The sequence below is a fragment of the Cariama cristata genome, unplaced genomic scaffold (genome assembly GCF_000690535.1).
Source record: "Cariama cristata isolate BGI_N322 unplaced genomic scaffold, ASM69053v1 scaffold18068, whole genome shotgun sequence".
Lineage (NCBI taxonomy): Eukaryota > Metazoa > Chordata > Aves > Cariamiformes > Cariamidae > Cariama > Cariama cristata.
The window spans coordinates 73,515-86,528 of record NW_009633125.1 but is presented as its reverse complement, the minus strand read 5'-3'; the positions used below and the strand labels follow the sequence as shown (position 1 = coordinate 86,528).

Below are 13,014 nucleotides of genomic sequence, written 5' to 3'. Positions count from 1 at the left end.
TGCTTCAGCGGGCGCTGCTGGAGGTGGGGGAAAAACAGAGAAGCCGAACTCAACAGTTGGCTCGTTTGCTCGCCCCGGTCGGGCACTCTGCCCCTCTCACCCTGCTGAAACGCTTCAGCGTTTCGCTTGCCTGTGCCGTGAGCGCTGCAATGAATTTTTGAAGTTGTATATTAGTTATTTGGGGCATGCAGTCTTAATAGATCTACTAGTTAAATGCAGCCTCTTTGATACCGTAAGCGACCTTTGCTCCCATAACTGTGGGGCAAGTCTGCGTGAAGCTGGCATGGTTGGTTGTGTAGAAGCTATATGAAGACCCAAGCGTGGCTAAAGAATGCACATTCCCTGCATGGAAAGAAAATAATTCTCTGAAAGTTATTGCATACTTCCTTGAAATAGGGATCCTCATAGAAATTCTTAATTGGAGCTCTCTGTTTTTCTGCTTGCTAAGTGCTTGAAATGAAGCAAGTTCTTCTATTCTAGAACTTAGTGGGGTTATAACTAAACACTCTATAAGTCTGCTGAAAGTAGATTGTATTTATCTGGGGGTTTTTTTTTGGGGGGGAATGTTTTCGTTTTTGTAGGAGATCATGATGGCCCGAAGGATTTTTAGAATACATTTGCTGTTCTGCTTTCTGGCTGCGTTCTTCATCTCTGCCCTAGCTGAGGAACATGTAGGAGAGAGTCAACATGCAAATATTCGCCTTGATAAGAACTTGGTACAAGATAAAGAGTATGTGTTCCATGTTCTAAAAATGTAAACTTTACTTCTTAATGTTTTGCTTATCTCTTAAGTCTTGTTACATGAGTTGGACTTAAGCCTAGGGCACCCTCTTTTCTCAGGATGTTGTATGACTAGCTAGAGTCAGATATGAGACATGCTTGTTTGATAAGTTTCTAGAGATACTAGACCTAGAAAAGTCTCTCCGGAGCCTTTAGTCCTACTCATACTATAAAGAATTTCTTACAGGAATCCTGCTTAGGATCCTCATACTTAAGATCAACATAATTTAGACAAAATATTCTGAATAGGTAAAGAGGGTTTTTTTTCTCATTTGCTTCTTTGTACAGACAAAGCAGTGGTAGCAGCAAATAAAACTCCCTAGAATACTTCATGTTTGACTGGGAAAGATCTTCCTCCAGTTCCTGTGCTTTTGGAAGACAGCCAAAAGGAGATTTTGGGCACTGCTTCAGTTGTTTTGATAATCTGCTAAGTAGGCCAGAAGAAATAGAAATAGCTGTCTAAGGTATTAAAGGCTACTACAGCACCTGTAACAATCACCCTGTGTGCCCTCTTCGTCTTAGTATAAAACTGTAGCTTTTGGCTGGTTGTCCAGGGTGCTTTTAGAGATACAACATTTCCTGTGTACTTGACTGTCTGATCAAAGATTAAATTTGATGTAAACAGAGCATTAGATATTAACTGACAGATATGTTGGGGGGTTTGTTTTTTTTTTTCCTTAGCCACATCATGGAACATTTGGAAGGCGTTATTGAGAAACCAGAATCTGAGATGTCTCCACAAGAGTTGCAACTTCATTACTTCAAAATGCATGATTATGATGGCAATAATTTGTTAGATGGGTTAGAGCTTGCTACCGCTATATCACATGTCCACAAAGAGGTAGGTGGAATTTTGTAACAGCATATGCATTTTAAAACAGTTCTGACTCTCTTAAAGCAGCTTACAATAGAACAGAACAGTTACAACACATCTTCAGTGCAGTTACAGTTTTGCCTGAAAATAAGATTATTTTTCCCCCTGATAGTTTTGGTTTGATTTCTAAATGTGCTAGCTTTATCACAGCTTTTGATGTCACATTGCAGTTTTCAAGAAGTGTCCATTGTAGTTCAAACTTTAGAGTGAGGAAGGACTGTAGACTGAAAATTACTTGACAGAGGGTGTACTTTGGTATGCAGGGATGGGGAGAAAGGGAAATTATCCAAAATGGGATAATGCTCATAAGGGTTTATAGAAATAGCATGTGATATGATGTTGTTCGAGGTTCTAAGGCTGCTGTTTTCAACTCCAAACTGTTACTGCCATGGATACACAAACTGTAAGAGACCTTGTGCACAAAGTTAGTATTAGAAGAACCAGTCACGGTCTGCCTTTTTCTAAACACAAGTTCTTTTTCCTGCTAGGAACATTTAAGGACAAAGTAGGAAGATACAATCTTTAGGAAGACAATGCTAACACATTATCTTGTACTGACCTTTTGGAAGTTACAATTCAGGATAGCATAACTTCCTGTGTACACCTGTGGCAAAAAATACCTAGCCAAAAACGGAATCATGACTTGCTGTTTCTTGTACAAAGGCACCTCTTTGTATTCCCCTTTGCTCCTAAGGGATGTCACTAAGAATTTTAATGACTTTAAGCTACAGTGATGGATTTTTTTCACTACTCTTGTTACTGTCAAGCTTTACGTTTGCAAGTTCTGACATACAGGAAGGTGTTTCTGTATTGTATAGAACCTATAGTGACTATACTAAATCAAGACCCAAATTAAGAATATATCTGTTAGATTATTATCCATCATTATACACTGTGCTATTCAGCTTTTAGAACTTTTGGCTAAGAGTATTAACTGGATACAGAGTACTTGTTCTGAAGTCCAGAGAACTTGGACTTCATAGCTTATGCCTGGTCAAAGTTGCTTATATTGATATAAATCATTATATAAAACTTAATGCCAAATTAGGTACCAAACGTGAATAGCTTAACAAAAAATTAGTTGTCAGTAATCTGTCATATGTCCTACTAGATGGGAAACACTGCTAAATTGTTCAGTGTGGTTTTGTTTTTGTAGGAAGGTGGTGAGCACACCCAGGCAATGAAAGAAGAAGAACTGATTAGTCTAATAGATGACGTCTTAAGAGATGATGATAAGAACAATGATGGATACATTGACTATGCAGAATTTGCGAAATCACTGGAATAGCATTATGCAGGGGCCTTGTTTCTCCTTCTAACTACATGGAAATGTGAACTAGTATAATGTGATTCATTACTGTCTCATATCAACCTCTGTGCTGTGAGAAGGAGAGGTATACCAGTTCCGGCTGAATTAATTTGAAAGTTGTATGTGAGACCGGCTAACTAGGAGCGAGAGCCATGTTTGACTAAATGTATCTACACATTTGAATCTTGAAGCATGGAAGCATCAACAGTACTCCCATAGGGTACAGCTGGCAAACTCTTCAGTAGCTGTGTATCAATACTAAATAGATCATATACAATCTAAATTTCAGTTTGTCTGTAATTGGGTTATATAGTACTTGTTTGCTTACGTCTTCTATTTAAATTTATAAAATACCTAGAAAGCAAGAAAAAATTACTGCATGTAGTTGTATTTCAAAGATAAATATCCTTACCTTCCCACTAATTTCAACGGAAATTTGCATAGAAGTACAGATGCTTGAAACAGCAATTGTAGAGGAAAAGCATTTGAATATGGTTTATGTTTGAGGTCCACGTGATACCATATGGACTTTAACAGAGTCTTTAGTGAAACTGAGCATTTTTAAATATATGTACTTCCTAGCATACCCTAACATTTTACGTATAAATATGTATACACGTGTTTTTCAATTTCTCCATGTCCTTCACAGATTTACTTTTTATATCTTAATTTACTGACTTTTTTACCTTCTATGGTGTTTTCTTAAGAAAATGAAAGTATTTTTATTACATTTATATGTTCTATTAATGCTCTATAGCATTTACTAGACTAGCTTCTGCTGTCTCGTTTTGAAGGTCACGTTAACAGTAAACCAGTTTAATATTAAACCTTCTGTTCAATTTGTTTTTTACAGTATTAGCCAGCAGGATAATCTAACTGAGCAAGTAATGCTGCCTTGTTAAGGTTTAAGTTCATATTCCTTGACACTTAAATTATGGTATTACTTTCAGGAGGTATTTCATAAGTAACAGTTTCAGGATACTTGAGTGTTTGCAAATTAACATGGTTCTAGGAATGTTTTCACTGTCTTGACTCAATACTTGATAAGTCAAGCAGTTTAAGGTTGTCGGAGAAGTGATGTATTGCTGTGTTATTGATATTTGGTGACTCTAAAACATAACTGAAATCTTAAATTGCATTCAATCATTATCCATTAATAAAGAATCTAAATGTTAGTGTATTTCTGTAAAATATATAAAGAGCTATTTTCTGTACAAAATTATTCTTGTACAAGAGAAACACGTTTGTAAAAGAAATTATTTCCTCTGTTTAAATGTTTATGCAATGAATCCTGAGTGTTGGGCTTCTTTCTTGCACTAATTATTTATTTTGATACCTTTTGCGGCCAGGGTTGTGCTGGTTGTACAAGCAATAAAAATAAGTTGGGATTTGTGCACTCTGAAGCTAGACACACAAGGCTGGAAGTCCTAGTGAGAAATGTACCTAATTCTCTGATATATTTTTAAGCCTGTCTCTGTTACTAGCAGTCATCTTAAAAGAAAGTTCTTCTTTCAGTTACAGCATTTTTTAAAATATCTCTTTTGAGGGCAATTAATCTGGAGTGAATATTTAATCAGAAGAAAGTATAGAAAATGTTTGTGGGTAGGAGGGGAGAAGAGGTTAAGCTTCTCGGCTTTGAGCGCTTAAAGCAGGTTGCCTGTAGACCTACCAACTCTTACATGCTTATTGCATAAGCTTCTGAGTTTTGGATTTATTTGGGATGAAAGAGCAAGGCCAAGGAACTGGCTTCTATGCACTGCTCTTAAAAATGCATGGTTTTCTTATGAAGTGCAGTCTATAAACTTAGTCCAGCAACCACCTGTGGGGTGCGTTTATATGCATATGTTGTATTTGTATACATATTTATTAACTGCTATTGTATGTTGCAGAAGACATGCACCGTAGAGGCTTTATATCAGAAATAATTGTGATAAATGCAGGTAATGTGAATATTGTTTGCCAACTATTTTAAACTTGTTTTTAAGGGTTCAGAAGTATGTATAAATAGAGAAATTATTCACCAAAAATGGAGAACAAAATTGGCACCTTTGGTTTCCTGAAGACAGATCAAAACAAAACTTCTGCTTTCCTAGAAAGAACAGTTCAAGAAAGGCTACCCAACCTGAAACCACATCATCATGTCTTAACTCAGCCTCCTAAAACAAATACACATACTTAATTAAGTGCACTTACAGATAAATGGTTTAACAGCTGTTGAGGGAGCTTTCCCAGTTATTAAGTAGAACAGTACAAAATTGCTGAGAGCAGGCGTGAGTCAGATTATTATTTTTTTTTAAATATAATTTATGTGCTAGCTGTAGCTCATGTGGTACCCTAAATGTGCTGGTACAGGTCATATATATGTATAGTATTTTCTATTTCATATATATAATCTAGAAAATACAGCCTTTACAACAGAAGTACTCATCAACTATGAAGCTCTTAAAGCTTCCGTAGAACAGTACTATCTCCACTTCACACATAAGATAAATAACAATGCAGAAGGGGCATGTGGTTTACTGAAGGTTAATTACATACCTGGCAGAAACAGAAAACCATAAGAATGCTGTTGTGTGTGATCTTCTCCTCTTCCTAGTCTATGATCTCAAGGGATGGGGATTAGTTTTCCCCATTAGAGAAGACATCTGGCCTTGCATTACTGTATACTATGCACCCAGTTTGAAGTATCTAGATTATCTGCTTTTACCTCACAAAACGTTGTGTAATCTAGCAGCTAAAGAAAATACTTAAACTTGTTCAAGGCCAGGTCAGATGGGATTTTGAGCAACCTGGTCTAGTGGAAGGTGTCCCTGCCCATGGCGGCGGGGTTGGAACTAGATGAGCTTTAAGGTCCCAACCAAACTGTTCTATGATTCTTCTTGAAACACTCCTAAACTAAGCGGGGTTTTTTTATTAGTTGATCTAGAACACAGTCTGTGTATGAAGGAGAAAAATCTTAACTGCTTGTCCAGGATGCTGTTAATGACAAGAATGACTGCCTAGAACTTCCCAGCAACAGTTTTGTCTGCATATTCATGCAGACTTTACTACTTTTTTTTTTTTTTTAATTAATCACCTATAACCTCAAAATGTCTTAGATTCATTAAGGAATGGTTACAGACTTACAAATCCTGATTTCATCTGAAGTATTTTTTAATCCTACAATTCACAAGCGGGAAGAACAGAAATTCAAGAATAATGTCATAATCGATACAGCCACTAGATAGCGTATTGACACTGCACAATCGTTCCCTGCGGTACGTGACTTGGAGTGATTCAACAACCTGGATTTCTCTAAACCATCACCACTACTCAGATTATAGGCAAGGCTTGCTCCTCTGTCTTCCAGCACCACGTTGCTGGTATGATGCCCACATTTTTATTAGTTTACACCTGTCATAAAAAGTGACCATAGGTGGGACTGGTTACTGGTAATTAATTTTCATTGTTTAGGGAATCCAAATCAACTTGAAGCGATAGTAAAGAAACTTGTTCTGTAATATTACCAGTAAAAATAATTATGTAGCAGGAAGGCTTTCTAATACAAGCACAAGGCCTGGCCTGACTTCTTGAGCACTTCTAGTTGACCTATGAGTCCGTGAGGTATCTACAGTGGTCTCAACCAACATTAAAGAATACTAGAGGTTTTTTAGTAGGACCTGAAGTCTTGCTGGTTTTGCATTAGATGTCAGTAACAGCTACTGTCACTGTTCTTACAAGGCATAGGTCCAGTGTGGTCACATCAGCCATTTTTGCTTAAGGTGAAGCTTATTGCTTTTTTCTTCCTCTCCCCCATTACGGTCTCACTGTCTGCCCATTGCACCATGAAACAGCTCCATAGTGTTCTAAGCTTTTAGTAAACAAATTAGGGCAAGGATCATTGCATACCTTAGTCTGGATTATTTATTAGCACAAGGAATTTGTATTCCAAACGTTTCATCAGCACAGATCCTCTGTCCACGGTGAATGAGATCCATTATAAGGGCAGTTATTAATGCCTTACAGGTGGTTTCTCTGAAGTTACATTTTTCTTCCTATTCTTCATGCAAAGTCTGAACAGCAGCCTAAATCTTAAGGGCTAATACATACTGTAATTGTCACTGCCTTCCTCTGAGTGGCAGTTTTACATGTAGGTGGAGGGCAGTGTGACGTGACTCAAAGTCTACTGCCAAATATGACATTTTATGAGAAACCAGTACTGCAGCAAACATACTGTCAACTTCTGCCACTTGATCCAACTGAGTGACTGACAGCACTAGATTTCAAGAAGGCAGATGTCAATAAACTCAGAGAATGGGTAGGGAAGATCTCATAAGAGGCAATCTAAGGGGAAAAAAAATTATGGAGAGCTGTCAGTTCCTTCAAGAAATGCTAATAAGAAACCAGCTGCAACCTATGCCATTTTAGAGGAAAGTAAGGAAAGTCAGCAGAAGTCAGCTAAATCAACACCTTTTAATTGACCACAAGCATATGAGAGAGGTATCTGCAAAGTACTGAGAACCCAGCACAATACTCCATTCATGGGGGGGCTGAGGCGGTGCATACAGTTAAAAAAGACAAAAAACACAAGATGTAACTAGCAAAACTTACCAGAAGTAAAGATATTTTACAGATAAGGTTGTAAGAGAAAAACAAAGGGAAATTTGGACCACGACTCACAGATGGTGGGGGGTGCTATCAGCAGGGGACATTAAGGAAGCCAAGGAGTTTAATGTCCTTTTTTTCCTCCCTTTTTCATCAATCTTTACTTAAAAGGTCAACAGTAAGCAGACAGTGCAATTATTACCAGGAAAAAGGGGTAAAAAATTTCAGCCTAATATGCAAAACCTGCTTAGAGAGTAACCAGTGAAGTCAGATGTTTTCCAGTTGCCTGAGCCTTATCAACTTCACTCTAGGAGTCTTAAAGGGAGGGTGAAGTAATGGCCACAGATGTCATACAGCTTGAATTTTTTTTATTTTTTATTTTTTTGCAAGGCTTTTAGGAGTACTTCCTATAATATCCTCATGAACAGGCTAGTGAACTGTGATCTAAGTGAAACTGCTGTGGGAAGGGGCAGGAGATCAAGTCTGGTTGGATAATTGTATCCACGGGGTAATTCCATCATAACCTATCAAAATACACGTGTTTTGCAAGGAATTCTGTGGGCCTTGGTCCTATATCAAGTTTTATTTGATGTTTTCATTGAAGGCATAGAAGATGGAATATGAAGTATGATTACTGAACTTGCAGATGGAGCAAGGAAAGACTGCAGATGTTATAGATGCTAAAAGATCAGAATTTAAAATGTTCTTGATATATTTAGAGAAGTCATCTAAAATGGATGCAATGCAATAGTGCAAAATACCATGCTTACACAGAATTACTCATCCGTACTTACATAGCTGTCTAGGTACCAGTTCACAAGAGAAAAATCGAGGGACTATGGTGGAACAAGTTGAACATGAATGGCAATCCCTCACATTGAGATGTCTATAGGGTCTTAAAGACTACTGAAAGAGTCCATGGGGAGCTGATCCCTGCTGTTAAAGATTCACCTGGAAGACCCTGTCCCGTTTAGTGCACTGCACTTCAAGAAAGTTACAAACTAGTTGGCAAGAGGCCAGAGGAGGTCAGCAAAAGTGGGCAGAGGTCCAGAAAACACGAGGGAAGATTGCAAGAAATGTGGGGGGTTTTTGCTGAAGAAGTAACAACTGATAAGAAGGAAGGTTAGTGAGTCTTCAACTAAAGAGCTTTTGTGAAGACTAAGGAGCTAATATGTTCTTGGTGGAAAGATTAGGAAGAATAAAATATAAAGAAGCATAAACCAAACTTAGGAGACTGTTAAGTGTCTTTAAAATGACAAAGTGAATTCCTAGCCCTGTTTTCAGCAAACAGTCAACTATTTTTGTTGACACTGAGAATATAGTGTAAGAGCACCCACAGTGAGTCAAAACTAAGGTCCACCTAGCCCAAGAGCTGGCTTCAAATAGCAGCCAAGAACAGATGCTGATGGAATAATAGACAGCAAAAGCATGGTGTCATAATTCTGCCAAATACACACACAGGCTCCAGCAATTTGCAGGTCAGGGACTTGACTTCAGCAGCAAAACCAACTAAAACTAGGAGTTCAGAAAGGTCAAGGCTTAAATGTTAAAGTCTGGCAACGTTATTAACTGAAAACAAGGTCGCATGAGACATGGGCAATGTCCTATGGGCAATGGCACATGCTGGGCAGATTTTACTGTTGACATTGCTACACTCTAACCTTCAGTACAAGCTAAGGCGATGATGCAGTGGGTAAGTAGTGATCCCAGGAGACCGCATTAATACAGTGGTATAGGACAACTATACTGTTTCCAGATGTCGTATTCTTCTCACTTAAAGTGAGAGACACTGAAAATTGTCTAATGAACATATTTGCCTCTGGTTTTGGTCCCATTTCAAGAACTGTCTTTAAAAATGACCCAATTGTGAGAAAGCCCTAAGCACCTATTTTGAAATAAATCCTCTTTAAGAATAGAACATTATGCCTCAGAACTTATTTTATCATAAAACCAGAAATAAACCACAAAACATATATGCTGAAAAGTTATATTGACTTAAATCTCATCATGTGTGGCTCACAGTCGTCAGAGACCGACATACTGGCATGAATCATGGCAGCTATGAATTTTTTTGACCCAGGAAAGAGCACTGTGATGAGTAGAATGAGATTTGAATGCTGTTCCCTTTGGGAGAGGTCTCCAGGGACTGTGCAGAAGGGACTGTAAAGCCATGCTGTCAGCTTCAGCATGACTTCAGTGGGAGTCAGGAAACACACAGGTGAGGATTTTAGACAGCAGTACATGCAGGTAGGACTACTCTCAGAGAAGGAACATCTCTGTTTAGAATACATGCAGAGTTGTTTAGAAACCTTACATATGCCACCATAAATTTATGAGCACATTGGCACTGACTGGTTGAGTTAAGATCTTCAAAGAACTCATAACACATATATGTACACACACTGAGGCAGGAACCACTTTCAGTAACCAAATAATTCTGTCACCAGACAGCCCAAAACTATTCAAAGGCACCATTTCTAGCCAAGACCAACAGATTTGAAGTATTTTTTGAATCTCTAGGCAAATGAATTTTCAGGATATGACAAGCCAAAAAGTCTTTAGGAAACTCTCCAAGCAGATGATCTCATTTTTTTAGCCATCATCTCTCTTAAACGCCTTGACCAGTTTCCTTCAACTCTTCCAAAAAATCTGTCCCAGAATAAGATTATGCTTGTGAAGTTGTAGGTGTATAGGGCTAATTTTGGCAAAGTGAGGAATAGGAATAAAATCAAGTTTATAATGGAAACTTAAAGACATCTGCAGTTTACTGAATACTGTTCAGTGTGATCTATATAATGAATAATCTTTCCATTGTAGCAAAAATATAAAATGCTTTTATTATCACCAAGGGAAAAGACCACTTCCTCCATATGAAGTCCTACCTATGAGACAAAAAGAGCTGGCAGATCATGCATGTATTTTTGCTTCGTCCCATTAAAATGTTTATAGGATCCAGATTCATTTCCTAAGGTCTGGCTTGTGGATTTGTGCAGAGTATTACACCATGTTGGCAGTGCAGAATGATGACAATTTCTGACTGCAGATGTGTCTCTACCACAGACCTTATTAAAATTGCAGCATGGCGTTCACATACACAACTAGCTTTAAAATAGCCAGCTAAGGTACTGCTAACACCATGGCAATGCCGGTACAGAATACAGCACAACTGCAAAACCCACTATAAAAGCAGTACAGTAAATGGTCAGGTATTTTTTGCAGGCCATCCTGAACACTGTCTTCCTGGGATAATGTTACTAATTGCATCCAAGCTATCTAGTTTAATGGGAATTCAGGTTTGTCAAAACTCTAAATCATCTGAAGGTCCAGTAGTGTGGGTAGTTAAATGAAAATATTCTGGGTGGTTATAACGTCTGCCTCTAGCTGGTTCCTAGCCAATAGCTCCTACAATTCACATTGATGCCCAGTTTGGGAAAATGTTGCGTGCACTGAGTTTTTACTGAGATCTGAAAATTTTCTGGGTTACAAAATGATTAAGGAAAAACTCCTCAAGAGACCTTATACAAGCCTTATCAGATTCCTGTGGCAGTTAGAGGTCCTTTCCAGGGGCTTGTAAAGCTCCCCCTAATAAAAATATCTGTAGGCAAAGGGAAACGGTTATATAGGCTGCAGATCAGACAGCACATTTCCACCCAATGTGTAATTGAGCTGTCATCTGCGGATACTACTCCCAGAAATAGCGTATCATCCTCAAAGTTACTTTAGGTCCACTAAACCCCATCCCACTCCTGACCCACACCCATGCCACTTATTTCTGGTCACCAAATGGCCTCCCAACACAGCCACCTCACCTGGGGACAACTCAGTTCAGCCTGAAAGCTCTTCCTGTTGACCTCTCCAGTATTGTTTGGAAATGCGGACAAAAAAATTGGTTCAGTGGACCAAATTAAAGTAATTCTGAAAGCTGCCAAACTAACTTGTTTCCAGGAACTAGCAACTTCAGCCTGGTGCTCAAACCAGCAAGGAGATCTGAAAAACTGGTCCTGATCCTATATGACAGGGAGTGCTGGTCAGAAATACAACAACTGGACAGCAGTGGAGAAAGTAAAGGGTGAGCAGAGGAGAGCTATAGAGCCATCATACATACCCAAACCTGACGTGTGCTCAAACTTGAGCCATTAGATGCCATCTTCCTGAATTGTGCTCCATGGTACCATAATCTCAGTCTGCTTAAAACAACATCTGTCAACAACATGGGCTACAATATGGGACTAAGCATGTCAGTGGACCAAAGTACACTCTCAAAAGACATTAGTTGTTTTGGAAAAGGTTAAAACTATCAAGAACGTCTACCAAGTTAAGAGCCTTGGACATGGAACCTCTTGCACTCAGGCTGTTTAGCAGCAACTCCAGCTTCAGCCTGAGCACCTACCACTGGGAGCATCTAACTCCAGATGTTTTTCCTGCACCCTCAAGAAAGGAGAAATGTACAGTTACTCTGAAAATTTGTGTTCAAGTGACTTTTCAGTGATATATGAGCTTGGAAATGCCATGACTGTTCATCTAGGCCTTTCCACACACAAAACTTCAGCTTCTGGTGACATACGGCATGGGAAATTTCGGCTCAAGCAGCTGAGGCCTGGCAAAATTACAAATCATCAGAAACAAGGCCTTCTAATGGAAACTGTTAGACAGCATTAGCTATTGGGCCACTGTCATCTTCACAGCCAGAGAGTGATTTAATCTGTCAGTTATGTGAGCACTGGGAGTGATGAATAGGTCTTTGTATTCATTCACAGCAAGTACGTACCCAGAATGACGTACAGTGTGGGTTTTTTTGTCTGACAGTCCACTGGATCTGTAGAGAGCTGAGAGTTTGCACAACACGGCTATCCAAAGCACTGCCACAAAAAATACCATCCATGTTCAGAAAGAGGGTCTCCCAAGGTGGCTGACTAGTGTCCTTCCTCCCCAACTTAATTTGTCCATTGTTACCCATGCAATTTAAAACCCCCATGTCAACAAAGTTGCCCAGCTTTTCCCTCAGTTTTAGCTATCCCTGATGGCCACGCTTATAACCAGGGTGGCACAGGGGCACAAAAACAGCTTGTCCATGGCTGCCGGGACAAGGTAGCACAGCCCCAGGGCTCCTCTGTAGAGCCATGCCTCTTAGACCTGTCAGGGCCACGCTAGCAGCCCAGAGTTTTGGGGTGACCACAGTCCCAGAGACACTCAGCTGTGCTGGCAGCACGGGGAGCAGAGCAGGGGCACAGGGCTGCCCAAGCCAAGTGACTCCTTTGCAGAATTACTTCTCCACGCTTTATCGGTGAGTGTAGTTTTCTGAATTCTTTTGTTGCTGTAGCAGCACAAAAAGACTAGAACAGGGCCAGCAACTCATATCATGTTTTTACCTGGTCTAACTGAGAGCAGAGTATCCTCTATTATATGTTCAAAAAAAGCCTTAAAATAAAGATGGTTACAGCTCTGCCAAGCTCTGGTGAATGTAGTG

General features: G+C 39.2%; 1 protein-coding gene across 1 annotated transcript; it reads left to right on the top strand.

The window, feature by feature from the left end:
- Window positions 1-581: 581 nt before the first annotated feature.
- On the top strand, window positions 582-3,036 carry MCFD2 (multiple coagulation factor deficiency 2; the record flags this gene model as incomplete). Its single annotated transcript, XM_009706648.1, has 3 exons — window positions 582-730; window positions 1,462-1,621; window positions 2,811-3,036. Coding segments are annotated over 3 exons (441 nt in total), but the record flags the coding sequence as incomplete, so codon positions are not given.
- Between the last annotated feature and the right edge of the window lie 9,978 nt (window positions 3,037-13,014).